This window comes from Astyanax mexicanus, chromosome 4 (genome assembly GCF_023375975.1).
Source record: "Astyanax mexicanus isolate ESR-SI-001 chromosome 4, AstMex3_surface, whole genome shotgun sequence".
In the NCBI taxonomy this organism is placed as follows: domain Eukaryota; kingdom Metazoa; phylum Chordata; class Actinopteri; order Characiformes; family Acestrorhamphidae; genus Astyanax; species Astyanax mexicanus.
The window spans coordinates 44,367,749-44,395,744 of record NC_064411.1 but is presented as its reverse complement, the minus strand read 5'-3'; the positions used below and the strand labels follow the sequence as shown (position 1 = coordinate 44,395,744).

At 37.2% G+C, this 27,996-nt stretch overlaps 2 protein-coding genes across 2 annotated transcripts; one reads left to right on the top strand and one right to left on the bottom strand.

Annotated features, from left to right (window-relative positions):
• Positions 1–6: 6 nt before the first annotated feature.
• Positions 7–6,568, top strand: psph (phosphoserine phosphatase). Its single transcript, XM_007232307.4, has 6 exons — positions 7–189; positions 2,061–2,219; positions 2,442–2,576; positions 3,437–3,582; positions 4,582–4,730; positions 5,402–6,568. Exons 2-6 carry the CDS (start codon positions 2,080–2,082, stop codon positions 5,510–5,512), a joined length of 681 nt encoding a protein of 226 aa, XP_007232369.1. The 5' UTR covers positions 7–189; positions 2,061–2,079; the 3' UTR covers positions 5,513–6,568.
• On the bottom strand, positions 5,986–16,825 carry nipsnap2 (nipsnap homolog 2). Its single transcript, XM_007232305.4, has 10 exons — positions 16,639–16,825; positions 14,852–14,988; positions 14,433–14,478; positions 13,243–13,337; positions 12,438–12,508; positions 11,243–11,383; positions 10,396–10,427; positions 10,095–10,189; positions 8,798–8,881; positions 5,986–8,677 (listed from the first exon to the last, which is right to left on the bottom strand). Exons 1-10 carry the CDS (start codon positions 16,728–16,730, stop codon positions 8,613–8,615), a joined length of 858 nt encoding a protein of 285 aa, XP_007232367.3. The 5' UTR covers positions 16,731–16,825; the 3' UTR covers positions 5,986–8,612.
• Positions 16,826–27,996: the final 11,171 nt, after the last annotated feature.

Sequence of the window (27,996 nt, the reverse complement as noted above, 5' to 3'; positions counted from 1 at the left end):
TGTCTGCCTCATCTGCTGAGCAGGAGGAAATCAGCAGTGGGTAAAGTAAGGAGCTGCAGTTCATTGATTATTTGCACGGTTAGATTAACACGCTGGAGGATTCAGGAGGGAGAACACCGGCGATTTTAACACAGACAGCTTGACCATTTAAAAACCGCGTTTCTGAGTGCAGAACCACTGAGGGAAAAGGTAAGCTGTCTATCTCTAAATGCATGAACACAAACTAACTAAGATAGCTAGTTAAGTTAACTAACTGTGGCTTGGATAAACTAACATTTACAGTTCTTTCCTGCAGAACAGAAAAAGTGCAGTTGTCTCCGTCTGCACCATTAAAGCGTCTGCAAGTCTTTTAGCTTGCCAGCTAGTTTGCAGAAGTTTCTGGCAGCTGATTTGTTCCAGAGAGTGGCTAATTTGTGAGGCTGATGCAATACATTAACCTGCCCACTGGCTACCCCACTGTTCTATGTTTGCTTGCCATCTATCTTCTGCCTGTGGTGGGTTATATAGCTAGCTGCTTTTATTTTTCTTAAGTGTATTTAGCTAAGCTAGCTAACTATCTAACTGAGGGAGTTTTGTCACTCACAGCAGCTCATATTGTAGCTGTTAGCTACATAACATTGAGTAACTATGGATATCACACGTCCTGGAAAAGAAAAACAAGTCCCAGCATTTCTCTCTTCACTGTTTCCAGAGCCAGACTTTCTCTGACTTCTGCTTTCTCTCTCGTGACATGAGGATTAATAAGACTAGCTTACAACTCACTGTGAAGTGAAGATTAATCTGCTTTAAGCACATAAAGGCACAAGGAGTCAGAAGAACAATCCTATAAACAGACTGAACATGAAAAAGGCAATAGAGAATTATATTACATTATGGCTTTGCTTACTAAATAAAGAATTTATTTATTATCTATTATCATTATCCTATTATTCTAGAAATATCCTGATAAAGTAGCTATTAAACAAACAAACTGCATGGTTTACTTTTGTATTCTGTAGCAAATCTCTTTAGAAAAAATAACAATATAATAATAAATGCTGTTTTGTTTTTCGTTCTTTCTGTTCAACCCAATCAGACAGTTTTAGTTGTTTTCAGAACATTTTATAGGACTATGTAAGGACAGAAATCCATGCCTTCAGGCTGATGACACATTGTGTGATGATGCAACAATGCAATGATGCAAAACCTGTCCACTTACTTTTTCTAGCCTGCTTTACTCAATGTGCTCAATGAAAGATAGAGATAGTCCTGTAAGTTAACTGTTTGAAGTTTGACATAGGTTGCAGTCAGGTAGTGCTTTTAATTCTTACAGTTTCTTACAACCCTATACTGTAAGAGGTTGTGTGCAATCAAATTCTCAGAACAATTTTTGAGCATCTCGTGCAAAGCTTTTCTAGAATAGTAAAAATTGCTATCTTAACAACTCTACATTTTTTTAAATGAAGAGGTGTTGAATTTTGACACGAATGTTCCCCAATACAACTAATAATTGACACTAGTTAAAACAGATTTATTTAAACTAAAGTCTCAGTTTGTGATGTACTACATTCTTAAGCATTAGAATTTAGTAATGTTTCATAATGTCTTAACTAGCACCATTGAGACATTACTTAACTGTTGAACAATGTTTATTGCTATCGTAAGTACTTTAGAGTTATTATTTATTTGTTCAGATTACATATTCAATTACTTAATATCAGTACTTTTCACGTTTAAACAACGTCTATACTTTTAAATGCCTTTTAAATCTCATGTTCAGCTGTTTCTATCGTTTTTAGAGATGGGGAACGTGGCATCAAAAATCTTTGACTAATCAACTAATTGAAAAAATAATCATCAGATGAATCACCTACCAAAATAATCATTAGTTGCAGCTTTAATCTATCTCTTTTAGGCCTCTAGATAACTGATTAAATGTGATGTTAAGTATGCAATAGTTTTGGAACAACTTTAGTAAATTTTTGTCCTTTCTCTCTCTCTCTCTCTCTCTCTCTCTCTCTCTCTCTCTCTCTCTCTCTCTCTCTCTCTCTCTCTCTCTCTCTCTCTCTCTCTTTCTTTAGTATTAGGAGATTATCCAAAATGCCAACGTTAGCAGAGACGAAAGAAATGTTCCGTTGTGCAGAAGCAGTTTGCTTCGATGTGGACAGCACAGTAATACGGGAGGAAGGCATTGATGAGCTTGCCAAGTTCTGTGGAGTAGGTGATGCTGTAACAGAGATGTAAGTTTTTTGTTTGTTTGTTTGTTTTTGTTTTTTTTTACACTGTTTAATGTTTTAATTTCTGTACCTTGTTTGTAGGGTCAATCATTCCATAAAATCCAGCCATTTGAGCATTTTCTCCCAATGTCACCTTAAAATATGATATTCATGCTCAGGCCTGTGTGTTTGTGTGTTTGTTTATGCATTTATTAAAACAAAATAACCTCCATTGTTGATTCCTAGGACTCGGAAAGCCATGGGTGGATCAGTGACATTTAAAACAGCTTTAACAGAGCGGCTGTCCATAATAAAGTGCTCAAGGGAGCAAGTCAACAAGCTAATAACAGACCACCCGCCTCAGCTGACTCCAGGTATTAAGTAAGTTGGTGCTGCTGTTCTCATAATATGGCTTATATACTTTAGTGGAAAGGACAGCAATGTCACGCCACACACACTCGCTCACTGTCTGCTTTATTGTAAGCTCTTTCCTTGTTCTTCCACTTACTGGTCACTTACACTTTATAAGCTCCAATTACCTGCCCTCACTTTTCAATGTCTATTTTTTATGTGGGTGTGGTTTTGGTAGGGCTGGGTGATATGATTTTAAATCAGTATCATGATTAATGAAATATTTTACCTTTGTTGCAAGTTATAAGATTTATTTTTAACTACAAATGCTTGAATTGCTTAGTTGGCTCAGTGTTTGAGTGTTCTTCATGTTTCTTCCATGTCACGTGACTAGATGGGGTGTTGACACCCCGGAAATTTTACCAGAGAATTAAGTATTTCTACCAGAAAATGTTTATTTCAGTTGTGTGTATTGGTACAACATAAATAACAGAGGAAAAATGCTAAAATTCATATAATTTCAAGCAAAACTCCAAAAACGGGACAGACAAAAGAATTGGCACTTTCAACTTAATATTTGATTACACATTCTTTGGCTAAATAACTAAAATCAATAAATTCCTTTAACCATCAGCAAGCTACTTGCACCTTGTCCTGCTGTTATACTATCTCTGACACTGGGCCCTAAATTGCGACCCAAAATAGTTCATATTTGCACACAGCCAAGGCATCCAATAACAGAAAACCAACCCTGTAGGTACTGTGTTATTTATTGGATTAATTTGCCTAATAATAAAGCAGACAGTGGGCATGTTGTACTTTGTATCCTGACCCCTGAGAAGCTCATTTGTTTTTCTCAGTTGCATAAACGTGTAAGTGTTTGTTTTCAGGGAGCTTGTGGAGAGACTACATCAGCGCAATGTGGAGGTGTTCCTCATCTCTGGAGGGTTTCGCTGTATTGTGGAACATGTGGCCACTCAGCTGGGCATTCCTCTTGACCATGTCTACGCTAACCGCTTAAAATTTTACTTTAGTGGTAAGAACTCAGACCATGTCAGATATACAGATGTTCAGATTGCATTTTCCTTGCATTTTCACAAAAAATGAACTTTTTACAGTTGATAGAGAAAAAAAAACATTAACTTACAATAAAATGTAATGTTGGGGATTTTCTATTGCTTCATTTATCAATAATTGTGACACAGTGTTGGGGGCAGTTTGTGTGTTCAGATTATGTAGTAAACTAAAAATCAGACAGCAATGATCTAAAAGACTACAAAGTGGTATAAAAAAAATTATCCCACAAAAAACGTATTAGTACAGTGTTGACTGTTAATGTATGTGCAGAGTACTCTACTCTTATAGAGCCATACACTATCATACAGAGTATAAAATGACAATTTAAAAAGTAAATAAATGGCTAAAGCTAATATTGGCTGAAAGAGGATGTACTACACTAACACGTGGACTGCTCAAACATTCTCATACCTTTAAGGAATAAACAAGAAAACATGACTAATTTTTTTTGTATTCTATATCTAGAAATATACTCAATTATAATTTTAGTACTAATTATAGCATGTTAATTATTCAGGTACTTATTCCTGTTTTAATATTGGGTTACATAACCTATTTTCCTGTACTATATGATGTTATGTTGCTAATACAAGTTAACTGATATTGTTGCTGTGATCTTTGTGATTTTGTTTTTTTGTTTACTACATAATTTGAACACACAAACGGTCCCTTATACTGTGTAAAAATTTCTTGATGAGCGGACCAACAGACATTCTCCAAAATGACCTGAAATAAACTCTTTTTACATTGACGTCCATTGAAAGTTAAGAAGACTTTTTCTCTCTCCTGTAAATTTTCCATTTTGGAGATTTTTTTGTTTTTTTTTGGACGGTGACGATATTTTGGGCAATTTATTACAGAATCAGATCTCAGATCAGGGCCATCACCAAGCATGTCACCGTACAGAACATACAGTTGTTCATAATGAATAATTTCGTTTTTTCTGCATGATTATCAGGAGAATATGCTGGATTTGACGAGAGCCAGCCTACAGCAGAGTCTGGAGGCAAAGGAAAAGTGATCAGTCTGCTGAAGGAGAAGTACGGCTTTGAAAGAGTAGTGATGATTGGAGATGGTGCTACAGACCTAGAGGCCTGTCCTCCTGCAGTGAGTGAATCCTTCAGTACCTTACAACTTAAATCAAAATCAGAATGTATCAAAAAGACATTAGAGTGTCTCTACCAATCATGACATGATTCCACTGACATGTCAAAAGGCTAGAATTGGCAGAATGTAAATTGATCAAATGTTCTCTCAGGGGATGGCTTGGCAACCTGTTTAAGTTGTGAGGTGCTATCTTGAGTGAAGCTGAACACTAATAATGAATTAAAATGAATTGATATTGCTCAGTGCACAGTGTCACATGTACAGGGAAAATGTTATACAAGGCATTACCATCCACAGTGGACAGTGCAGTTGGTGGTTATGATCGTGACCAGTGGTGTCTGTTGAGAATTGTCTGTAAAAATACTGTTTGATACTGTTTCCTGTTTAATGCTGTGTGGCATTTTAGTGTAGTTTAACAATCTGGGGAAAATGCTTGAAATTAAATTATTAATATATTTGCTACTATGATTTGTAGCAAACAGTTTGATAAAAATAATATTAATATAATTGACATTAAAATGTATACTTTTATCATGTTTTTAAAATAATGAGCACACATTTTCTGATCTATGGTCAGATAGTAGTTACTAATCAACAGATAAACAATTTCATAAACCAGTCAGTTAAAAAGTTGGTGTATTGAAATTAAATTTTTAGTTTTTTCCTTTCAGAATGCTTTCATTGGATTTGGTGGCAACGTTGTCCGGCAGCAGGTCAAGGAGAAGTCTTCTTGGTACGTCACAAGCTTTGGGGAGCTGCTAAAAGAGCTTGAGAAGATTTAGGAACTTTGAGCCTTTTTAAACGTTTCACCACGACCAGCTTTGTGCCTTTCTGCTAATTTTTACTAATTGCACATGTTCTCATTTTAATATCTCAGTCATAATAAGCATTTAAATACACTACAGTGTTTACAAGGAGTAGAAGGCACTTGCTAGACTGCTTACCTATTCAATCTAATATCTAATGTGATGTAACTGGAGTCGCACAATTCTTCTTCTTAGTTTCAGTGTTCTGTTTAGCATTTTTATAAAGGTGACGCTTTAGTAGGTATTTTACTAAAATTATTGTATTTTTTTTTTATGTTACACAATATGTGCAATGTGCATATTTTAAAGAGCGGTTTCTCTTCATTCCTTCATTTTGGTACGTACTGTAGAAATATTAAAATATATATTCTATTCTAAAGTATATTGAGGTTGTTGAGGTTATTTGATGTGTGTTTAAATGAACAGGTCACAATGATGATACACAGTGGGGAGGTGAATATATAATTTTTGGTTTATTGCACTGCTTCACTTGATGTATTGACAGACAGAAAGCTGGTACTGACTCGTCTTTTCAGTTAATAAAAGAAAAGAGTGAACATGCCACACAGAAATAAATACTGAGTCATTCTGGAGAAAATCAGGATTCATTATAATAAGTAACACTCGAGCAGATAAATATCATCTTTTCTAAATATAATTCATTTGGAGACGATATCAAACATGGAAAATAACTCAAGCGGTCCTTAAGAAATGGCCATTAAGAAACCTTGCAGGATTGATCCAGGGTTTTTTCCCCACACATATGCATAGACCTACAGTTGTCTTACGTACAGTATGTTTTGTTATTATTTTTTTTCTTCATATTTGTGCGCTTAGAACTCAGGAAAAGTAACTGGATGTAGTTGAAACACACAAGATACACAAACGGGTCTTTCTCATTGTGCTGAACGTCTGCAGATGTTCTTGTAAAACTCAATGATTTTAATTTAGAAATAAATTTTGTATTTACAGCAAATAAATATGAAACAAGTCCACAGATAAATAAAGAATCCAATGTTCACACCAAGCACATTCCAAGCGTGTATGTGTATGTTTGATTAATAATAAAACACAGTCACATCAAAATATTATTACCACCTTCTTGCGTCTATACTTACTTTCCATTTTTACTGTCCCACTGACCATACAATACTTTACTACACAGGACCACCAAGAAGGTATTATTTGCCTGGTGGGTTGTAAGTTAGTGTGTGTTGTGCTGGTATGAGTGGATCAGAAACAGCAGTGCTGCTGGAGTTTTTAAACACTGTTCACTCACTGTCCTTCCCTCTATTAAGACTCTCCTACCAACGTTTTCCACCTTGTAGATGTAAAGTCAGAGACAGAGACTCAGAGTCTGTTTGAGTGGGTCATCTTCTAGTCCTTTATAAGTGGTTACAGGGCACTGCCAACTGGATATTAGCTGCTGGCTTGATATTTTCAATCCAGCAGTGATATTGCGGTGTTAAAAAACTCCAGCAGCACTGCTGCATCTGATCCACTCATACCAGCCCAACACACTCTTACGACCCAATGCCATTTCTCTGCTGTACCTCTCCCCTTAGAACAGAGTTGGGTCAAACTCTTCAAGCACCCAATACAGATATATAGCGGTGGAGAGACAAAGTTCAGCAACCTAAATGTTGATTAAAGGTGTCCTTTTGCTAAAATGCACTTTTTCTTGTTCTTTGTGAAATACAATAGGTCGCTCTGAGTAGGTCTCTCTCTATACTTTGCCCAGTAATTCATTATTTTCTGGAACACTACCAGAAAAGTTTACACTAGTTAAAAGTTAAAATATGCCCTCCTCCACCAGACTAAAGCAGTGTTATTCTGGGTCACCGGAGCTCTTTTTTTTCAAAGACATTTTAAAATGAATGAAAAAAAAAAAAAACGATGCAATGACGCCTTTAACTAGTTAATTGTAGGGCACTGTATTTCATCAGAGAGGGGGCAGATGGTGCAGCAATTTATTATTATTGTTCATTTCTCAATTCTTCTGTTTATTAGCTTTTATTTACTTTTATTTTTCTGTTCCACCTTAAAACCTGCAGCATCTGCTATCTGTTGCTCCATTTAATGTGGAATGAGAAAGTTAGCTAGCTGCTGACATGAACTAGCAGCGATTTTTTTTATGCTTGTTATAAAGAAAAGGGCTGTAAAACATTGAAACTACACTTTGCACTCAAAACTGAGCCTCCTTTCAGTGATTCTCATAACACTCTGTTTGGAGTGTGCCTCTAAAAACCTCAGTTAGAAGGGCCATCCTACCCCCACACATCCCCCTACTTAAGCCTAAAAGGAATCAGTACACCCTACTCCTAGATGTGCACTCGCAAAAAAAGGGGTAGTGCTAAGTTGTAGGGTAAAGTGGTGAACTGGGATTTGGCCTAAGTATACACACTACCACCATGTCAGGTGTCACTGCAGTGGTGTTGACTATTGAAGAACAGATTAAAAGGTGGATAACACTGTATGCAGAGAAACAGATACAGGATTACAGTCTGTTCTTATAGAACAACTAATATTCTGATATGACTGTGTAGAAATGTTCCCTCACACTAAAAATACCACTTTTAACTGCTTCCATCCAGCAGTAATATGTAACACTTTACTCTCTGATCCACATTACACATGACAGTACTCATGATCAAGCACCAGTGTGTCCTTAATTGAGCTAAATTTAATTCAAAATGTAGTTTTCCTATCTTGGTTAGTTTGACTGATGTTTTACAGTAGAGGTTCTGACTAACTGAATCTAATGCACGTGTGCCTCAGATCATGTGAAGACTGTTTGCTTTCTTGCGAGGTTTAAGTGGTCAATGAAGCTTGCAATCTGACGTAACATAAAGAGCTGAGAGTCAGACCTTCCTCGTAAAGTTCTTGTTAGGACACAGTTTCATTCAGTGCATGTAGTTGTGCAATGTTTCAATGTGTTTTTGTATTTTTTCTTTTTGGATTAAAACAACCAGGTTTAATGGAATGGGTTTCCATCATGGTAACAGATTAAAACATGGCAGTGAGAGTTATCCGACGCTGTACCGCCGTCAAACTGTTCCTGTTTCCAGCTCGTTGTTTACAGCAAGGGTGAGGATTTCATTGGAATCATTATCCTGGATTCCATGTGCTGAATGAGGGGCACTTAAGAGGAGGAAGAGAGTTTGGAATGAGCAATTTTAGCAATGGAAATTATTGATGTAACAATATAAAATTACTAAAAAATAAGGATTATTGTTTAAATTATTGGCTAGGTGAATTTACCTGTGTAGTAGACAGCTTCATTCCACCCCTCATGATGCCAGGCTGCATTCCTAGTGGCCTCTCGTGACTGTAGATCTTTATATGCTGAAATAAGCAAAAAGAAGTACAACAAAATAGCTATTTTAAAATCCAATTACTCAGTAGTAATGCTCCCTACTCTAAGAGGGTGAGGACTAGCACATGCCTTCTCCGATACATATGAAGTCACACTCCGCCTCTTTTCCAACTGCCGCTGACGCAGCATCACTGAGTAGCCAGCACGCTCGAAGGAAAGCGCAGCGACTCAACTAGGATACATCAACAGATGCCTGTAGTGACGGACATCCACTTGGGAGTGATGTGGAGAAAGAGCACCTACCAGCATCTACCAGCCCAGAGACAGCATGTCCAATTGTGCTCTCTTGGACTCCGGCTGCTGATGGCGAACAGCAGCATGACCAGGATTCGAACCAGCGATTCTCAGGTCATAGTGGCAGCTAGGGGTGTGCCATAGCTGTTCTCATTTCCCATTAAATATCTATATCTGTTCAGCATCATTTATTTTACTTTAATCCTGGATATATGGAGATATTTGGAGTGCATTACTAGTATCATGACATTCTGGATCATTGACTTCTAATACAACTCTTGTATTTTTTAGGGGTATCTCAGGTAGGGGTGTGACATTAATCGAATGCAGTAATAAAATAAAATTTTAATTTTGTTGCAGTAGTGTATTCTAAAAAAATATATATTTAATTTATATCACCAAGAGTATTGCTATCGTGAAAATACCATGAAATATTGTGATATTATTTTAGGACCATATCGTCCACCCCTAGTGGCAGCACATAAAACTGCTGGACCACTTTAAGATTTATGTTACCATGCCATGAGCACACTGTCACAAGAATACACCTCACTTATACAACTTACACAGGTTTGTACAATTTGTGTCTGTCTGGAGTCATCTGTAATGGTATATAATGGAATATAAGGGTATATTCTACATACTAAGGAAATGTCTGAACTGTATTATCACACAGATATTAAAATAAACATTGGGATGGCTGGCAAGTTTGTGCACACCAGATGAATAACTGGATGAATTGCACCAAAATTTGAACTCAAATTTTCGTATGGAAGTATGGAATAATGTATAGATAGCTGTTTTTTTCCTTCAAATTTGTTGTATTTTGTCTGCATTGTCTATTTAAAAAAACTGAAAATAAATGTGTATATGGGAGATGTCTTCATATATATATTTTTATCATATCACCCAGCTCTAGTGTGCATTATAGTTAATTGGCATTCTTACCCCAAAGGTGATGCACCATATATAGACTTCCAATCTGAGAGAAGAATCCTCCAACTGCCTCGCGATTGTGCTGACGATAGCGAATAGCTCGAGCCCTGAACAAGCCGGAGCATGCAGAGTCAGTAAACTCAAGCATATACAGTTACAAAGGTCATCTGTTTACATTCCATATGAATGAACACATTTCTTTCAATAACATTTGCATTCAGAAAATGTACAATTACACAATGCTGAATATGGAAAAAATATATAATTTTGCTGTTAATACAAAATAATAGAAAAAACATATAGGCAGTCTTACCAGTAATTACCCCACTCAATCATTGTTCCTGGCTGCAAAAACAGATTATACAAAGTTATACAGCATTCCAAAAACATGTTCCCTTTCCCCCAAACCATTAGAGCCAGAGCAATGCCCTGTTCAATACAGACCAAAAAACATACAATGACTGGAATGCTAGTCATTTTACGTACAGCAGTGCCAAGGGTGGATCATGCGAGAGACAAAAACACATGCCATAGACATGGAGACAATACAGCTAGTAGTTTTCCAGTTTCAGACCCTACAAAGGACTGTCATCTCATATCTATCATATTAACATGAGTGCATGTTTTTATCTGAAAATAATAATAAGAAGAAGACATTAAGACAGCTTCTTATTACTCCATCTATTTTGCACAGACACCAATCCAGTATTTTGTGGATGTGGCACAGCTAAAGAAACTTTTGCACTGCACCTGGATATGCTTGCCCATAAGTGCACAACTTTTGGCAAAAAGATACAGAATAAATACAATATAGAATATTCATGGAAAATATAAAATCAGACACTCTTATTTCTATTGCGATGTAAAGATGCAGAAGCCAAAGATGCACCTAACCTTCTAGAGAAAAAAAAAATGTTAAATGATCTGTCTAGCTAAGTCAAATAGATATTCACATTCTTTGTTGTAGAACTGCAATATTTTATTTATTTTTGTGGGACCATTTTGTAGTTTTATGGCAGGGACTTAATTCTGTTTCTAGTAGATAGTTTAGTATTAAATAATCAACTATTAAACAACTGTATTGATTTTTTTTAATGAACTTGGAATTTGGAATAATGGAGGTTTAGCATTAGGTGAGCTGTACGGAAATGAATACTCACTCTTAACTGGTAAGATCTGAGTTCATAGATGTTTGGTCCCGGTCGTGGAACTGGCTCGTTCCAGAAGCTAAACTCCAGTAGCAGCTGATTACGGCGAGAGAGCAGCATCTTCCCCCGCTCCTTCCTGTACTCCATAAATTCCTGTGAGGGGACATGGACTTTAAAACCAGGGCCTAAAAATGAGCTTAAACTGGCTTAAAAAGTGTTCACATGACTAACAAAGGACACCAGTAGGCACCTGTAGCTACTGTTGTTTAATGCTAACTGACAGGTACTGACCTTTGTATATTAAATGAAATGTATTAAAAGTTAACATTTTTGACCTAAACTAATTTAAGACTATTTAATATTGAACACTGCTGAACTTAGACACTCAAATATTTCATATTCATTAATTTAGTAAAATTATCATTATGAGTGAGGAAGAAGTAGTGGGTAACAACACAACGCTCCCTATGACAAACAAGTTTTTTATTCCATGGTTTGGAATAAAAGTGTGTAAAATGGCTACAGGAGGCCAATTTTATAAATCTAATAAGTGAATATATATGTTTCAGTATCCAAAATGACAGTTTCTACTATGCTAGTCGTGGTAAAAATTACCCAGCTATGGTTAGCAACCTTGATCACTGAAGCTCAGTGATTACTTGTTCAGCAGAAAAATAGCCAGCTCAGCCGTTTCCACAGCTGCAGCACACTGTTGGCTGTTGTCTATACCTGCCAACCCTGAGTGTGAAAATGGGACTGGGGAAATTTCATAGTTCAAATAAGAAAACACTGGCTGAACAAGGTGCTTAAACTCTTATGTCTTAGGTGCTCATGTATCTTAAATATCTGATGATACATCATGATCATGTCATGAGTTAATACAGAAAATATATTCCTTAAATTTCCTTTAACATTAAAATTTCTATCAATGTAACATGATTTATGAGTAAGAGTTCTGGATAAGAGTGTCAGCCAAATGCCATTAGTGAAAATATATTGTAATGAAGTACCAGCATATGACTGCAAAATTCTTTACATTGCACAGCATACGGTAGTTGGTATAGACTGTATGTATTCTATGCTTTAAAATGAGTTTTTATGTGTTATATGTGAGATTTCTGTAATGCATGGTGTTTAAGAACTTATTTACTGAGCATGTAGGGAACTGAACAATTTGTAAAGCAATAATAAACATGGTCTTGTCTACCTTATTATTTCTCAGCTTATTCATGACTTCAGTCAGGGCAGGGTACCCTCCCCTGTACCGCCAGAGATGCACTGTACACAGAGAAAGACACTATTTAGTGTTTACTAGTGCTACATCATGTGAGAAAGAATGTATTGCAGACATCATTAAACTGAAACACAACATGATGAACCTGCTATATTAATATATGTCCTGTAAATGTGAATTCTTTTATAGTAGATTTGGTATTAAGCATCCAACTGGTTGAACTAGAAATATTGGCATGGAAAGCTCTGGGGAAAAAAATAAGAGACCATTTAAAAAAAAAAAACAGTTTTTTTTTTAAATTTTTTTTACCAATTGAAAAACTCTGGAATATAATCAAGAGGAAGATGGATGATCACAAGCCATCAAACCAAACTGAACTGCTTGAATCTTTGCACCAGGAGTAACATAAAGTTATCCAAAAGCAGTATATAAGACTGCTGGAGGAGAACATGCCAAGATGCATGAAAACTGTGATTAAAAACCAGGGTTATTCCACCAAATGAATGAAAGCTCTGCATCTTTTTTCTATTTCAGCCATTTCAAATTTTCTGTAAATAAATACTCTAAATGACAATATTTTTATTTGGAATTTGAAAGAAATGTTGCCCGTAGATTAAAGAATAAAACAACAATGTTAATTTTACTCAAACATATACCTATAAATAGCAAAATCAGAGAAACTGATTCAGAAACTGAAATGGACTCTTAATTTTTTCCAGAGCTGTATGATTAATACAAAATAGCTAAAATAGTGAGGTGTTTTACTGATAGGTCCTACCAGCCTGGTCCTGTTCTCCATACCAAGTGTTCCATGTGCCCACCAGTTCACAGGGGTAATATGTATCAGCATGGATAGAAGGCAGCACACCCTCACTGTGGAAAACAGAAGTCATAAGGTACATTTAAAGAATGTAAAATGTACACTTTCTTTGTATCTTTTATTTCCTTTTTTTCTTAAATCATCAAAGTTTTAGGGGGATTTGGGGACTTGGTAAATATGTGTAATTGCTCAGAGCATGTGAAAGAGTACTTTTAATGCAGGTTAATGTACAGTAAATAAATGGCTGTGTGAAATTAACTGTTCTGAGTATACTGTTTTATTATTTTTGTTCATTTATAAAAAACTGTCATTATATATACAGAACAATACCATTCAACAAACCTACCAGACCACATTAGATGTTGCAGGGATGGTTGTGTCAGGACACTGATACCATTAATTTAGACACTTTTTTCATCTCCCAACTCTGCAATACTACTGCATACAGTTTAATTAACAAATTATTAAGAACTGCTGCTTTAAGCAAGGGCATTATCTTATAACTGAAGTTGGACATAACTGTGTTTTAACTGATTTAATGAGACACAAATAAATAGAAGTGACAATAAACTGTAAAATACTATCTCTTTTAGTACTGTACTCTGAATTCAGGGTAAGAATCCACATTATTGGGGGTGTTCCCAGTTAAATTTCCCACTTGGAACTTAAAAGGTTCCAACTGTATGCAGCCTTATTATATGAAACAATTATGAATAAGGTCTCTGTTTCTTTTTAATAATTTAAACAACTTTTAAACCAAAATATAATTTGATTTTTCTTTTAGTTTTAAAAATATTAGCTTTTCCATTTCAGTCATGCCCAGTAAATTCCTTCCTTTATTGTTTAATGGTCAACTCTTCAGTGTATGACTTCTATGAAAGGGGTGGAGCATCAAGTACAGCATATCCTAGGCAGCAACTTCAGGAATGGAGCTCAGCAAAGGTTAAGGCCTGACTCCTGCCAATCACACTCCAGAAATAGAACTGAAGACATTTTGGCTTCACCTCAGAGACTACAGCTGGCAATTCAGCTCAGCCTCGAGGGCTCGCTTTTTATTAAGAAACTAAAAAAAAGCTAATTTAAGTGTAATTAATCCACAAGCAGTATCTCTGGGGAGATATAATGAATGTGGGTGGAAGTGTCCTTACCAGAGTTTGTTGTAGGAATCCAGACACTCTGGTTTCACATTATGAACTGAAATGCAGGCAAAACAGTGAACATAATGAATGAAGGATCTAAGGCTGTACAGTAATGCTGAAATTATATATATCGTTTCAGCATTGTCATAACAATGTACACAAGCGCAACAGTCACATCACAGGACAAGCTTTTTTGCTGCTTGATGTAAAGAAAAAAAAATTACACTGTTCATATTTGACATGACAATATCTATCAGATTATATATGATATCTACCAAATCCCATTGTGCATATATTGCATTATTAATATCATGACATGCTGGATCACTGATGGTAAAATTTGGTGTTAATTCTACCATTTTCTACTGTGAAGCCCTAGACAGAACTCAATAACAACACATAAGATAACACCAGTGAGGATTACTTACACTGAATTTTATAAAGGTTACTTTCCTCTTTCTTTGCAAGTAGGTGAGAATGGGCGTCCTTTCTCGGGTCCACTTTCCTCACAAACAGAGACTTGAACCAGCTCTCCTCTCGGTCCCTGTTACATGCTGGAACTCCCCTGATTAAAAAAAAATAATAATGTTGGGTTAACAATAACATTTACATTTCATACAATTAAACCAGAACTAAGCAAAGGGGCACATTTTCCTTATACGCTAACCCAGAATACATAGACAACAATCTGGGCAATTACACTATTAAACTATGACTAGTATTTACACTATACCTGCATCATATTAATTACAAATTGGCTTGTGTACAGCTTTTGGATAAAAAAAAAAACACAAAAAAGGAACAGTATTCGTGAAATAAGCCTCTGAACAATCAACACCTCCCACTTTAATAATAAAAAAAATTCTTAGACAATCATTACAGGGAAGTAAAAAATACATAGTATCATAGAATCTCCAGTGTGAATGTTTTCTTTAATATAATTTTTGTTTAATATATGTATGTCAGATAGGGCTGCAAATAATTATTATTTTGGCAGTTGACTAATCTGATGATTATTTTTTCGATTAGCTGATTAGTTAACAATTATTTCTACTATGTTGTCCATCTCTGAAAATGATACAAACAGCTGACCATGAGATATAAAAGGCATTTAAAAGTCTAGATGATGTTTACACATGGGAAGTACTGATATTTAGTAATTAAATATGTAATCTGTAGGGTTTGGGCACTTTTGGAGACACAGATTTTCTGGAGGGGGTTTCTCAGGGGGGAAGCTGTGAAAAATATTTCACACTTCTACTCAGTGATAAAACTCTTGCATCCGGACTACAATTGAAAAAACAGGAGTATCAGTGAGTTTTAGGCTTTCTCTGTCAAATAACATCATGTTCAGTAGCTCCTCCATTTCCACTCGCTGTTGTGTTTTACGTGGATTTTCGTGGAAATGCACGCTCAAAGTGTAATTACGGTGTGTGGCAGTGAACTAACAGCTATTTTATTAAACGCAAGGTGACGAAACTCAGTAGTGGGTCTGGACAAGACTAAAATTACCTGAGGACAATGGAGCTCAGTGAAAAAAAGTAGGTAACTCACCCTGTGATTTTCTCTGGGAAAAACAAATACATGGTCTTTCCGGACATGAATAAAATCACAGAGGACCCCCGTAAAAGAGAAAATTACCCCAGAAACCCCTGAGAGCTAACAGCTCTGTTAGCCAAAATATATGCAACACCTTAGCAACTATTAACATCTATACCACAGCAACATAAACTTAAAAACTTGCAATTTTTGCAGTAACTAAACTCTATAGTTTTATTTTTAGCTAGTTACAGTCTTAGCAGGATACAGATATTTATTATTATTATTTAATTGGTAGAACAGACAGATAACTGACTACAACACTGCAATACACATATTACACACAAATCCCATATAAATATAGAGCCATAACTCATCACTACACAGCCCCATCAGGAAATAGACATGACCTTGGCCAAGCCACACTGTGAGATCATTTCTAGAATATTTACTACCTAATCTCAGTAAATCTCAGCTGTATGGAACAGTCACGCAGTAAAGGGGCGCGTTTTTCCGTGTTTTAGGTCTGAAATCAAGCTAGGTTACACTGTAATGATGAATACACAAGTTACGGTATAGCTGCAGGACTGCAGGACCGCAGGACTTCCCGGTTCACTACAGCCCAAAGCGCCGCGTCCACAGCACAACAAACACAATACAGATCAAATAACCACACCTGCTGAATCTGGCGACCTGTCCCTTCATCCCGGACATGTTTTTAGCCTCACTGAGGCCGCAGAAAGAGCGGTGAAGGACCCTGGTCGCCATCTTCCACTACACTGAGCTGGGTACTGTGCTGTAGAGGAAAGAGTTAAGGGTGTAACGCGCTCTGCTGCCACCAGAGGCCGCTGCGCTCCTGCACTGCGTACAACAGAGGATCTGATGCGAACTGATTCACTGTTCAGGAGTCGGTTCCTTTTTACCTGTCTTTTCAATGTGTGTGAAGGAATCGAGCTACCAGTTCAATGATTCATTGACTCAGACTCAGCTTAGACTCAGCTCTGGAAATAAGTTTCTGAATCAGTTTCTCTGATTTTGTTATTTATAGATATATGTTTGAGTAAAATTAACATTGGTGTTTTATTCTATAAACTACGGACAGCATTTCTCCTAAATTCCAAATGAAAATATTGTCATTTAGAGCATTTATTTATTTGCAGAAAGTGAGAAATGGCTGAAATAACAAAAAAGATGCAGAGCTTTCAGACTGCAAATAATGCAAATAAAACAACTTTGTATTCATAAAGTATTAAGAGTTCTGAAATCAGTATTTGGTGGAATAACCCCGGGTTTAATCACAGTTTTCGTGCATCTTGGCATGTTCTCCTCCACCAGTCTTACACACTGCTTTTGGATAACTTTATGCCAGTCCTGGTGCAAAGAATTCAAGCAGTTCAGTTTGGTTTGATGGCTTTTGATCATCTATCTTCCTCTTAAATATATTCCAGAGGTTTTCAATTTGGTAAAACCAAAGAAACGCTTTGCCTTTACTTTTTAACTTAAATAAACTTAAGACTTAAAACTTAAGCTTTGATTTAAACTTTTTAAGTGGTCTCTTATTTTTTTCCAGAGCTGTATATAATACAATACATAAATAATATAAAAGTCATTCAGATTATTAAGGAACACATAAGGAATCATGTAGTGACTTAAAAGTTTGAAACAAACCAAAATACTCTGTATGTTTTCTTCTTTCCTTCCCACACAGGTACCCCAGGCACCTCCCTGGTCTCAACCTAGACCTTAAGGACCCGGGTGTGGTATGGCTTGCGGTACTCTATCGTTCTTAACAATGTCTGTGTTTTGAGTAGGTGGTGATGTGCTCAGAGTCCTGACATCATCAAAGACTGACCTTAACTGAAAGCTATTCCAGGTGACTCTGCCTCATAAAGCTGACTAAGAAAATGCCAAGCTGTACAAAGCTGTCATCTAAGTAACTATTTCATATTTTGGATGACTTCAGTTTTTTTTTAGTTCAGTACAATGTAGATTTGTATGCCTGCTGAAAAATCTAGCTCATGGTCTATACTTCTATACTGGTCTTTGGTTAAGGTGGGTTTAAAGCTGGTTATCCCTGTAAAAACATACCATATACTGGCAAGCTAGCTGGCTGACCAACTCTTGACCAACACAGTGCATGTTTGCATGCTGCATTGGATGTTCAGGATTTATATGAATTGGTATGTATTGGTATAAACTGTGCTCATTATGAATCAAATCAAATCAAATCAAATTTATTTGTATTGCGCTTTTTACAACTGGTGTTGTCACAAAGCAGCGTAACAGAAACATGATTACAGGACAAATAATTAGGCAAAACATTAAACATAGAAAATACAGAATACAGAACCAGTGAGCGTGGAGGCAAGGAAAAACTCCCTCAGAGCTGCAGGAGGAAGAAACCTTGGGAGGACCAAGACTCACATTTAAGGGGGTGACCTTCCTATCACTGGTCAAATGGCTTTTAAATAAATTTTAAAAAGTCTTTATACGTCCACATAGGTCTTCTATATTCAAGAGTATAGCAGTGCCACTAATAGAAGCAGTTAGAGTACATGTAAGCTTGGATGTAATCAGTAGTGGAGAGTAAGATGGATAATGAGCAGCTGATCTGTGGTGGGTGATGGTGATGAACAGTGTGAATGTGTTGGTGCTAAATCATTTACATCCCTTTAAATGTGTCTACAACTCAGTTAAGTAAAGGAAAGTGTACAGGTACCTACAGTCATGTGCACATAGGGGGCGGCATTACCTCAGTAAAACAATTCTGCATCAACCTGTATCAGTCTGTGGTTTCACTGATTTCTCTGAAGCATGGTGATTTAAACAATGTGAAAATACCTGACTTGGCTGTAGGTTTTCATGGGGTCACCTGGGGTCACTCTTTAAAAATAATGATCAATAGTCCCTGTGCCCAGTGATTCCAGTTGGCTCCGTACCCACTGTGTCCCTGACTAGGAAGAAGTGAATAAGAATCATGGATGGATGAAACAGAGTTTTTAGCTTCAGTGGCATTAGTTCTTTAACACTTCAGAATTCTCCACACAAGCTGTATTGGGAACCGGTCAGAACTGCAGGTAAGCCAGTCCAGTACTCACACACTTTCTTTCACAGCCTTGCATGTGTAATGTCACAGCATTTGGTTTTGGATTGAAATTGTGACACAGTTTATTTCTTCAAATGATGTAGTAAAGTAAAAATGGACAAAAATGGAGATACTTGTTTTTCATTGGACAGTGACAATATGGTCTGCAATCCAATAAAAGGAAATGTAGAAAAACATTGTTTTATTTTTTATTTGCCATTATTTTCCATATTGCTCATTTTTTTTAGATTCAGGATTATATTAGAATACTGCACTGCTTGCTGATACATTTTTGCTTCAGCTCAAGTTGCATGTGGCAATGACTTTTCAGTGAAGTAATGGTAGTTTTACCGCCGGGTGATTTGGGCCTACTGTGCCCACCCTCTGGTCCTGTCTAGCCCTTGTTTTGTGTTACCTTTGAACACCAGTGACAGCCCCGAGCCAGTCCTTCCCTGCTGCCTCCTCTGAAACAGTCCTTCTCGGCCTTTTATGGTCACTCTGTGAGGAATGGAGCGAAACGGGGCCATTTGAGTGCTCGCATTCCGGCCGTTTGTAATTCTTGGCACAGGGAGGCGGAGGCTCCAATCACGGCGCTGGCACGGGCTGAGCGCACAGCATAGCTGGGCATGCAGCTCAGCCGAGGCTGCACAAAGAACATGGTCTACAGCAAGAAAACTTTAAATACTTGTTGTATACTAATCTTTTTTGGGGTAAAAATGCACTGACAGAGCTTTTCCTACAGACATGCTTCTCTCACAGTTTTTATATTTAATGTTCTGCTACAGGATTTGTTTTATTAACATACCATGCTTGACTTGATTTTGATTGTGTGATTCTGTGTTTTATTGCCTTTGTCAGCCATAATTTGCTTTTCTTAACCTGATTTTGACTTTAGGATTAATAGTCAGATTTACACTAATTTACAAAAAAAATAATGCTGCAAAGCTGAGCATGCAGTTACATCTCATTTAGCGGATGTGTACATCATTGGGAATAATTGGGAATATGTACATAAATGGGAATAAACACAGACCACAGGTCTCACCCATTCCCTGCACCTCATCAGCTCCTCACAGGTGTCATTGGGTAGGCACCATCTATCGTCTCCAATGTTTTGCTGAATTAGGCCCACAACATCTCTGGAAGGCTCTTCTGGTGTCCCAAAGTCATTCCCCTCCATGCTCACCTCACAGACATGTCACTTCTTACTTGTTAGTTTTGTTGGTAATTTTCAAAAGTCCAAGTTCAGTCCAGTTGGTAACTTTGTTTTAGACTAATTGGCTCCTACATTGATTGGTCCATGATATCTCCAGAAGCTCAGCATTGAGGTCTGGTGTCCCAGACCCACTACCCTCCAAGCTCACTTCACAGACCAATTGCTGCATTCAAGTCCACCTTGTACCAAGCTTGTACTTTGACTGTTTTTTGTGTGAATGAGTGTAAACCATTAAAAAAGACTACAGTTGATCTCATAGAGCCTTACAAACTCCCCACCTGTAGCCTACTATATTGATGTAACAATGCACTGGCTTCACTTTCCCTTTAATTATATATGACTTGAAGAAAGACAGATTAGCTTTCCAATCAGCTCACAGCTTCCACTGCATGGTCACTGGTCGCCAATGCAGTCTCATCACTTTGGTCCACCTCTGTATATACCATAGTTCCTCCACACAGACAGTGAATATTTACGTGCGTTCTGCAGTACAGTAGTGTTATTGTAGATGGAATTCGGAACAAAGGCTGAGCAGATGGCTTGGCAGCATGGTGGGTTATGTGTTAGACGTGTGTATGCTGACTGCATGTGTGTGGTCCATCTTGGCCTGCTTTCCATAGGCGTGACTGTGGCAATTCAGTCATTATGTCAGGATAGAGATGAAGACAACAGGATTTCAGCTTTCAAGAGTGATGCAAGGATATGATGTATGTGAGGCAGAAATTATGTTCATATAAGATGTATGTAAAAACGATTTCTGAGCACTGGCAATGTTTCCATAAGCAAACCTGATGGGTTGGGCCAGAGTACACTGCTTCATCACAGAAATGGCGTATGGTTTTGCCCAACAGTGTGAAACTATCTTGACTGAAAGACTCAGATGTCACACTTTGTCTGTTTTTTTGACTATTTTGACTATGAGCTGAATAAAATATTTATATTTTTGTTTGATATAAGTTTTTGTTCAAATAAAGCAGAAAATAAAGTAAAATAAAATTTGCTAAAATGGTTCAAACCAGGAAGAACTACCAATTCAACATATGACTTTTGTTCAAATTGAGCGCCACCTTTTACATTTTTACATTAGTTTTCCCCAGTCATGCAAGCTTTTGCCAACCTAGTCACTCTAACTTTTGACCAGTAACACTAGGTTTTGTCCAGTCACTCTAGCTCTCATCAAACCATGCTAGCTTTCCTTCTATAGCACTAACTTTTAGCCAGTCCCACTGGCATTTGGTTGGTCATACTTCTGTAGCTTTTGTCCAGTGTTCATTCAGTTATGCTAGAACTTCTTCAATTACACTAGTTTTCGTCCAGTGATCCTTTAGTCACATTAGCTTGTGCTCATTCATGGTAGCTTTTGCTTTGTCATTCCATCCACTCATTCAGTAATGGTCAAAATGAATCATGTAGTAAATTTAAAAGTGCAAAAAAAAAAATACTCTGAGAAGCATTTAGGTGGCTCTTATCTGGGGTACTGTTAACTTGTGTTTCTTTTGCAACAGAGGTCTTCCTTTCCTGGGGTGGTCCTGAGGAGAGCCAGTTTCCTCATAACGTTTAGATGGTCTTTGCAACTGCACTTGAGGATACTTTCAAAGTTCTTTGGACTGACTGACCTCCATTTCATTATTTTCATAATTAGTTAAGTATTTATTGCCATAATATAAAACATAAAACATATTCTGGTTTGTTTAGCACTTTTTTGTTTGCAAAATAATGAAAAAAACACAGACTTGAAGATGTGTCCAGATTATTGACGGGTGTATTAGCTCCAGTCAAACTGCTAACTTTTATCAGTAAACTTTTGTCCAGATTAAAATCACATACTGTAGCTACTGCTTTATTGTCAGGCATTCTTCAGTAAAAAAGTAAAAGTTCTCTATCAAAAAAGGCACTTAAGTAGAGGTTGAAGTGTTCTTCTAGCTGCACACTTAATTGGAAGTACTAAAGTATTCAACATTTTTTGTACTTAAGTATTGCGAATAGTTTAGTGTAAAATGTAGTACTGAAGTACTGAAAGTAAAAGTTTAGTACTGTGTTGTGTAGTTATTACAGAAAGCAATGGGAAGTCAGCAAGGTCTTCTTTTAAGGTAAGATGGATTGCTTGATTCACTCAATGATGAGCAGCTTCATCAAACCCGGTGACAGTGCAGAACATCCACCGCTCTGATAACACAGTAATAATGTGGGTTTGGAATGATTCCTAACATTTATATTTATAATTATAACAATAAACGATGCAGCACATAAACAATGTATCAGAGTAAAATCATTAAACTGGTGGAAAATATGTAGTGAAGTAACAGTGGAAGTAGGAGAAAAAATAATACTCCAGTAGATACAGATACAGTAGTAAAGTAGTTCTACTACACATCTCTGATTATTGTGCATGACATCAATGATAATCGCAAAAAACTCTTTTAAATGTTATAAGCTTAACCTTACTGTGTGAATTTCAGATGATACGCAAATAAGATGAGAACTATCACTCAAGGCAGATTGAAGGGTAGAAAAAGGAAGGGAGAGAATTAGAGAAAGAAAGAAAGAGAGAAAGAGAGAGAGAGAGAGAGAGAGAGAGGGAGAGAGAAATGAATCCGTCATGTGCGGGACAGGAAGAAAAAAGAACCTGAGCTGAAGAAGATGTTGTATATATGACTGTAGAAGAATGCGAGGCACTTGAGGAATTCTGAGAGACTCTTTATAGGGATTTATTTTAATCCGAAGACATAAATCATAACTGAGCGCATCAAAGACGGACTCTGAGCCAGGAGATTTTTCTTTGGGGCAAAATATGGAAATATTTTGACTCATACTTGAGAGCTGTGCAGGTCACTGATGTTTGCATGACATGGAATCAGCACGTTTGGAATTACGGAGATTCGACGATAATACTGATCCGTGCATGCATGATGCATTCCTGCGAGGCAGTACAGCTGAGTGAACTCTCTCAGGGAAATGTTACGTGTTGAACAGAACGGTTCGTGTATGTTTTTGAATACCGAGGCTTTAAATATGTTTCTTTTTAATAGCTGGAGCGCTGCCATTTATTGGGAGAGGTATTGGACAGTATTATCTGTTGAAGTGTGAATATGGTCTAGATAGATCGAGCTCCGTTCTGTCTCCATTGGCACAGATGAAAAGAGTGGGATGATGAATTGGTCAGGCACCCCACCAGCCAGACTAAATCATGAGTGAACTCAGGCACACCGAGAGCGATGCACGAGTTTTTCACACAAACATTTTTCCTTTGAGTATTGGAATCTCTCTACGTCAGCCATTAATTCCACAGACCGGGGAGGAGGTATCTCTAATTGGATTGCATGGATACCTCAGCTCTGAGCTGGGCTTAGCCAGCTTCTCTTGGGAAAGCAGAGCAGCACCACATCTAATCCCATCTGATACCATTCCTCCAAAGTGAAAGATGGAATTCCGAAAAGTCTGGGCTTGGCTCGTGCCAGCGGCCGGTTCTTCTCAGACGCGAAGGGTCGAAATGCGACGTGACGTTGATGAAGGTTTTATTCGGACTCACGCTGATGTATACACCCATGATGTATGCTGACCCTACTGGCACGTCAGACTCCCGCGTCTCCCGCAGACGCTTCGTCATTCCACAGGAATCACCTCAAAGAAACGGGCAGGGCATCTAATGCTCACATCCCTGAGATCTCCTCAGCGACACATATCTCACTCCCACCTGAAAGCCATTTAGCAGAACGTCCACCACAAGCCTTTTCCTGTTTAAACTCTTTTCCTAATGTAATAATAACGTTGTAATGATGAGGATACAGCTGCCCCGGTGCTCAGTGTTAGCTGTTTATATGACCTGGAATAATAATGTTACAGGCTTGTTGACTAGCAGGTGCCTCAGGGCAGTAATATGTAACCTGGTTCAGGTCTGGGGAGAAGGACAAATGATGACACGGACACACAGCCGACTTCAGCCAACCTCTCTTCAGTTACACAAATGATATTTGCAGGACGTAAAATATAAATATGGAAACAAAAAAAATGCTTGTGGAACAGATGTGGCCTCGGTTAATGTCAATACAAGTTAATAGCGCTGCAAACAGCTGTCACACTGTCATAACTGTTTCAAACAATCAGTCATCAATCATCAAAGATCATGCAGATTTCTCAGGTCAGTTCTGAAAAGACTCCTGATGCAGTAGAATGGAGCTTAAAAGCTCACAAAACTTGTTAAAATGTTTTTAATGGTGTAATTAATACATTTGAATTTTAATTATGCTGTTTTTGGTGTTTTAAACCTGTGAGGTGCTGTAAAAAGTGTATTTCAATATACACAATATTAAAACATTTATAAATTAAGTTAAAAATACTTCAGACTGTTATATATATATATGTATATATATATATATATATATATATATATATATATATATATATATATATATATATATATATATTACATTTATATGACTTAAAAGAAAAACTTTAATTGTTTGTATACATATACATTTACTTAAACTACATGGATTTAAATACGTTTATTCTGAAAATTGTTAGTTAGCATTTTTTCAACAGCAAATTACAGTATGGAACTGACAGTATTTAAATCTGCCTTTTGAATATTTTAATTCATTTACTTTACTTTTGATTAATTTAAATATTTAATAGCGTAATTCAAGTATATTTTTTATTTTTTTTGTTTAGCTTGTGAGGTGAAAATTAATTGCTGTCAACTATACATTTCAAAATAAGTTAAAAAATACAGATTTTAAAAATTCAGATCTACAATTTTTCAGATCCATGAATTACTTCTGGCGTACATTCATTTTTCTCATTCAGTTTTTCATCATTCTGTTTTTATTCCAATAAACTTATTTAAGGATCTAAATGTTTAATCTGAACAATTAAGGATTTAATTTTTTTTATTTTGAATTTTACAATGTTTTGATGATGATGCTGTGAGATGGTGATATTTGCTGTTGGAAAAGAATAATTTCAAAATATCTTTCAGATTAAAAAAATAAATGGAGTTATCCTTTGAGTTCCTTTGAATTTTATATATGGATGTTTGGATCTATGGATTTTTTCATTTACTCTAAAAAAGCTATGGATCTGAATTGAATATTTAAATTTAAAACAACTTTTTAACAGCAAATTTCACCATTTATTGAAACACTATTAATGCACTGAAGTAAGCACGTCAAGCTAATTTAATTCAAATACACAGATGCAGAGTCAAATACTTATGTAAGCTTTTAAGCTCTATTGTGCAGAATATTTCAGAAATGTCTTTCAGATTCTTGTCGGTTTTTGATCATTTCGCTCCAAGTAAAAGTGATAAGGCGCCGGCTGATGTGATGGAAGAGGCTGTAGACAGAAGCCTCTCACATTTCTTAAGAACCTGAGGGTGATCTAATTTGTTTTATTCCAGCACTTCCCATTCTTTATGCGCTGGAGCTGCGAGGGAGTGTTCCAGGCTCTACCTCTGATGGCTGCAGCTGTGCAAACATCTGCACTAATAAGTCTTCTTAAGAGTCAGGAGGAAAAAAACAAGATGGCCATCTATTAGGGAGCGTGAGTCGTTTTTTAAAAGAAGGTGTCTCTCGCCCCCTTGTGCATTCGGGGTGGATCTTCGCCACATCCTCCCGCCCACCGAACAGCGTTCCCTGGCTCTGGGCCCGCGCTCTCCCCTCCGCGATCTCCCCGTTGCTTTGCTTGGCATGACCCGCTCTCGAGGACTGTTATCGGCTCTTAAAGCAACAGCGGCGAGATGTGGGAAAATTCCCGAGACGCGCGAGTGCTGAGGGACTGTCATGCTTCTTATCAGATAGGAACACGGCATTGACCATCTGCAGACGTTGCCTCACACGATGATTCAGCCGTTCGTGCGATGCCTGGAGCGCTCGATTCATGCCTCCTGCACCCCGTCCAGCTGTTCAAAGCGTATCAGCCGAACTTATCAAGTGATGTGACATGTTACAAGGTGTGTTAGATGTTCTTTTCCACTCCTTCGGCAACATAGGCCAGAAAATAATGGGATTCAATTCTCCGAGCCTTTGGGCTTTCATTAAGATTGATTAGGCCATTGTAGCAGTTATTATAACACTCAATGAATTATGTGCGTTTTCTGAACCAGCATCAACTCCGAAGTGGATTTGTTATGATTTTAGTCATACTCACATTGTTCCACGCACTCGCCTTAAGGGTTTTCACAGATTTCTGTAGCATGTTTTAGCGGACCTGGCCCCTGTTCTCACAGCGAGCTCTGAGAGTGTAGCGCGGCGGGGTCTCCGAGGGTTTAACGGGGTAAAAGCTGATTAGAACAAATGAACGAGAGGAAATATGAGAACAGAAAACCCAAATGCTGATTGTGTTTATGCATGCCGATCGTGATAACTGTCTGACACAAGAGCTGCAAAACACGATAGCTTCTCTTGGATGGATGGAATGATTGCAATGAATATGCTTGCATGCCAAAAGTCCTGGGACTGGAACTACTGTGGTGTCTGTCCATGTTTCTTGGAAGCTGAAGACATCTACAGTGCTGTGTGTGTGTGTGTTTCTGTTCACATGGACACGGACAGCCAGATGCTGCCACAGTCACAATCATAACTGCAATGTCTTCATTGACATAATACTGGTACATACATGTATACACTGAGAACTGAGAAATGTCCAATGCCCACACAAGTTAAGAAATACAGTAGAATGTACCATCGTCTATCTGGAAACCACTGTCATATGGTGACGATTGATGCTGCCTGCTTTGCAAATTCAGCAGCAGTGTCAGTTATCTCCAGAATGCTCCTAATACACCAACATTAACAACCATAAGAGATACATTGTATTGAGAAAAATATATGTTAATATATGCTAATTCATGGTGTCCAGACAATACTTTCTACCAGATTTTGGAGCATTGCTGTGAAAATGTCATTGTACAAAAGTGTTAGTGAGGTCAGGATGTTGGAGGATCACCATCAGACCTCAATATACCTCCTCGACTAATCCCAAAAGTATTGAATAGTGCACCTGCCATCATTCCAGAGAGCATGCTTTATTACAATTTTGTTGATGCAAAGTTATTAGAATTGTGTTACTACTATGTTATTATCATTGTCCTATTACCATGTTTTTTTACTAATATGTTGTTATCATATGATTACTGAGCTTTTGCTGTATATTACAATGTTATTACTGTGTATTTACATTTGTTAAAACTCATTGTTACAATGATGTAACAACAGTGTTACTACTGCGTTATTGCAGTTATTACGATGTTATTACATTTTAATAATGCAATATTTGCTGTATATTACAATGGTATTACTGTGTATTTACATTTGTTAAAACCCACATTGTTGCCATGATGTAACAACAGTGTTACTAATGTGCTATTGCAGTTATTATGATGTTATTACATTGTAATAATGTAATATTTATTCACAGCAACATCAACAACCATCAGAGCTACATTTAGCATTTAGAGAGAGTCCAGAGCATTTGTGACATCAGGACGTTGGGTGATTACCACTCCACCTCATCACCATCTGCCCCAAAATTATTGGATGGAGTTCCCATCTACCATCATTCCAGAAACACAGTTCCACTGCTCCAATGCTCCACAGCACAGTGATGGGAAGCTATATACCCCTCCAGCCCACACTTGGCATTAGGCATGATGCTAATAGGTTAATCAGTGTTTATCTGCTCCAGAGTTGTGTTATGTGCAAAATATAGGTGTAACTATTGCTACGAACATTTGG